The sequence below is a fragment of the Cavia porcellus genome, unplaced genomic scaffold, assembly GCF_034190915.1.
Source record: "Cavia porcellus strain 051 isolate PalLab524CR breed Dunkin Hartley unplaced genomic scaffold, mCavPor4.1 scaffold_32, whole genome shotgun sequence".
NCBI classification, from domain to species: domain Eukaryota; kingdom Metazoa; phylum Chordata; class Mammalia; order Rodentia; family Caviidae; genus Cavia; species Cavia porcellus.
Window position 1 is genome coordinate 46,162,915 of NW_026947515.1, and position 3,526 is coordinate 46,166,440.

At 35.0% G+C, this 3,526-nt stretch overlaps 1 protein-coding gene across 2 annotated transcripts in view; it reads left to right on the forward strand.

The window, feature by feature from the left end:
- LOC134474280 (zinc finger protein 709-like) overlaps positions 1-3,526 on the forward strand; it is a 60,866-nt gene that overhangs the window by 21,391 nt on the left and 35,949 nt on the right. For both annotated transcript variants that reach the window (XM_063241678.1, XM_063241679.1), the window contains exons 2-3: positions 1,607-1,733; positions 1,933-1,993. In XM_063241678.1, the coding sequence (XP_063097748.1) occupies positions 1,607-1,733; positions 1,933-1,993 (188 nt within the window). The remainder of the gene's footprint in view (positions 1-1,606; positions 1,734-1,932; positions 1,994-3,526) is intronic.

Genomic DNA, 3,526 nt, shown 5'->3' on the forward strand with positions numbered 1-3,526 from the left:
AGCTCTGTAACTTAGGGTAGCGCCAAATTCAAGGAAGAAGTCCTTCACCAGCCTCACAAGATATATTCCTTATATCTGAATTGATAGTGAATGCTTGGTGACAGTGAGCTATAAATTACAGCTTGGGCCTGTTTCCATTTTATATAGTTATTTTTTAAAAACAGCATTTTCCACTAACGTTTATTATTTGTGTACCATATTGGATGTTATTTATGTTTTGTTCTATGCAACCAAATTCATGTTTCAAAATGCTGGTGAAGTATATTAAGAACAAAGTACTCACTGGCCTAAATGAGATTAGAAGAGACATTATCTGCAGCCTATCACAGTGATTGATGAGATTTTTTTTCTTTTTTTAAATTTTGAAAGTGGTAAAATACAACAGAACAAGGCAGAATGAGGCCAACTAAGATCATATAGTGAAAATGGTACACAACTTCACAACTGGTTACTGCGATAACAATAATAGGTATCACAGTATATTTTATTATCTTTATAATAGTTGTTCTTTCTTTTGTTTTTTTTTTTTCCTTTTTATCGGTACCGAGGATCGAATCTATGACTGTGCTTGTGAGGCAGATGGTTATGCCGCAGAGCTAAATCCCCAGCCCTAATAGTTGTTCTTTCAAACACATATATCAAAATGAGATGAAATACAGAACATTATAGTACTTATCAAAAAATATTGAATAGAGTAATACTATTACTCAGAATAGAGCAAAACAGTAACAAAAATATTAGCCTTCAAAGAGATAGTAGAAGGAAATCCCCATTATTTGTTATGGTCTGCTTCCCAGGAGACTCTCAGATTTCTGTTTCCCATTTGCTAACGGGCGGGGGAGGGGGGTGACAGGAGAAGAGGGGTAGGGAAGTGGGATGTTTGATTCTAGGCCGTGCATCTGTAGGTTCACTATTGCTTAGTAGGGAGACAGGCCAGTTGTTTGGTTTCACAGCATCCTAAGATCCCACATGGTGTGGGTCTCAGGAGCTGCTGCTGTTTCTCCCCCTGGAAGGGCCACATTCTGCCAGACCGCCATTGCTTACCAGGGAGAAGTGGTGCTTGCTTGGCTTCACAGTTGATTGATGGGATATTTATCTGCCTCTGTGCTTTGTGGATGCTGGTCCTACAGGCTTTTCACTGTGAGCTCTGCATTAGAGACAGAACACAGGGACTATTGCAGTGACTCAGCACAAGAATCAGTGCTCCTATTTCACTCTTACATTAGCAGTGAGTTGCAATCTATCATCAAATTTGCTGTCTTCAAAAATGTGTATATACACAAAATTAATGACCAAGACATGATTTAAATTTGAAGAAATCAATCTTCATTCAGCTGTTTTGTTTGGTTGTATTTGTTTAGTTTAGTTTTGTTTTATTGAGACAAGCTTTCTATATGTATATCAGCTGGATTTGAACACCATATGGAGGTTAGAATTGCCCTGAACTCACTATAACCATCCTGCCTCAGCATTTTGAGTGCTGGAATTATAGATATATATCACCACACTTTGCTTTTGATTCAGATTTGTAGGAGAGAATTTAAGATATCCCAAACCTGGTGTCTCAACCTTCGTGTGAGAAATATATGTATGATCGATCCTTTAGGAGGTGGTGACCTTTGAGGATGTGGTCGTGAACTTCAGCAATGAGGAGTGGACTTTGCTGAGTCCATCCCAAAAGAACCTCTACAGAGATGTGATGGGCGAAATCTTTAGGAACATGATTGCAATAGGTAAGGACAAAATACTTTTGTCACTCATGCTGTCAGAATGTTGTATGTCACGCATCAGTGCTGTTTCATTAAAAACAATGTGAAAATATTTTTAAAAATAGCTCAGACCTGGACACATTATATCATAACTCTAAACAAAATCTATTAATTTGTATGTATTATTCTAATGAGCACTGGTATTTCTATATCTACAATTCAGGAGGACTTGGGGATATCCAGGAAGTTGAAAAAGAATGCAAAATTTACTGGAGATACTTAAGGTAATTTGCACTCATAAGAAGAAGGAATGTTCCTGAGTAATTAGTGAGTCAGCAGAAAAATGCCGCCAAAGAAATGAGGCACCATTCAATTTATTGTCAGTAATATTCTCTGAAGACGTATAAGCTAGGGTATGTATAATGAGTGGATTAAATCAAGAAAATGTATGATATTGCATATAGATGTGTATGAAAGGCATACACTTTGAGTTATGACATTCTCTCTTCAGTTTTTCTACTCATATATACATGTGAATACAACACATTCATCATCTAAAAATTGCTAAGATTGCAATAGAATTTGAAATAAAATGGAGTTCTTGTGTTTCCAAGCCATGCTCTGAAGAATCAGCCATTCTGACTAAAATTCTTAGAAGGCTGCTAGAATGTTAAGTGCACTCATTCTGAATATCAGTGTGCAGTTGTCTCTAGAAATTGATCCCCTCATACTTGTTCTAGATATATTTTAAAAATTCAAAATGCACTTAAAATACTGATACATGCTTGCTCATATACAAAGCAGATCAAGTTATAATAGATCAGGCCTTTAAGAAGCTTAGCTATCTATCACTGGATTTGTGGAGAAGGAAAATATTAATAGACTCTCTGTGATTGTGCATACCTATAAATCCAGCACACAAGAAATCAGATTTTGCAGAATGGCAAATTCAAGTTCAAACTTCACAGCTTAATGATCAGCGAAAATGTCTTAAAACAGATTTAAAAAGCTATAGATTTTATGCTAAAAGCTGTTGTTCATTCCCACCATGGAAAAGAAAAGAATGTGTTATATAATGACAAAAAATAAATAATATAATGTCATTTGCCATAAGAAATAGGTGGTTTTTTGTCCCAACAATTTGGTGAAATAGCTCAGCTATAAAATCTAAAAGTTCACTGGGTTTTTTTAGATGAGAAACCAAAATATAAATTGTGGAATGAAATGAAAGAGTTAATAGAGAAAAGTAAGACTGACCATATGGAAAAGGGAACTACAGGTTAAGGACAGAAGGGAGATTGTGATGGGCAAACATATCAGAATGATCTGTATGTGATACACATATGTACCCATGCCCAAAGTCAAGATAAGGATTCTGCATTTCAAAAGGTATCAAATTTTAAGATTTCCAAATGTGTAGCATTCTTTTGGGAATGGTTGTTTTCAACATGTCTTACAAGGCCATTCTGTTATTTCATGGTCAGAATTTCTTAGCAGGCATTAAAAACAAAACTTGACATTAATACAGTCATTAAACTGAGATACGTTTCACTGTGAATGTTTCTTATTTTTTTATTTAATGTAAGGAAAGTGTAAAAAAAAAACAAAGTAAGTAGAAATGATACCACTTTCAAAGTGAAAATAAACAGAAATCTAAAGACAATGATTACATATGCTGCTCAGAGAAATAATGAAATACAAAAGTGAAGCATATGAAGTGGGGATTCAAACAGCGAGACTGCAAAAATTTTTGTTCAAATCTCCAATAAAAACTTAGTAATATGGTTATCAATCTGATATGTGATTTTTTTTGACAG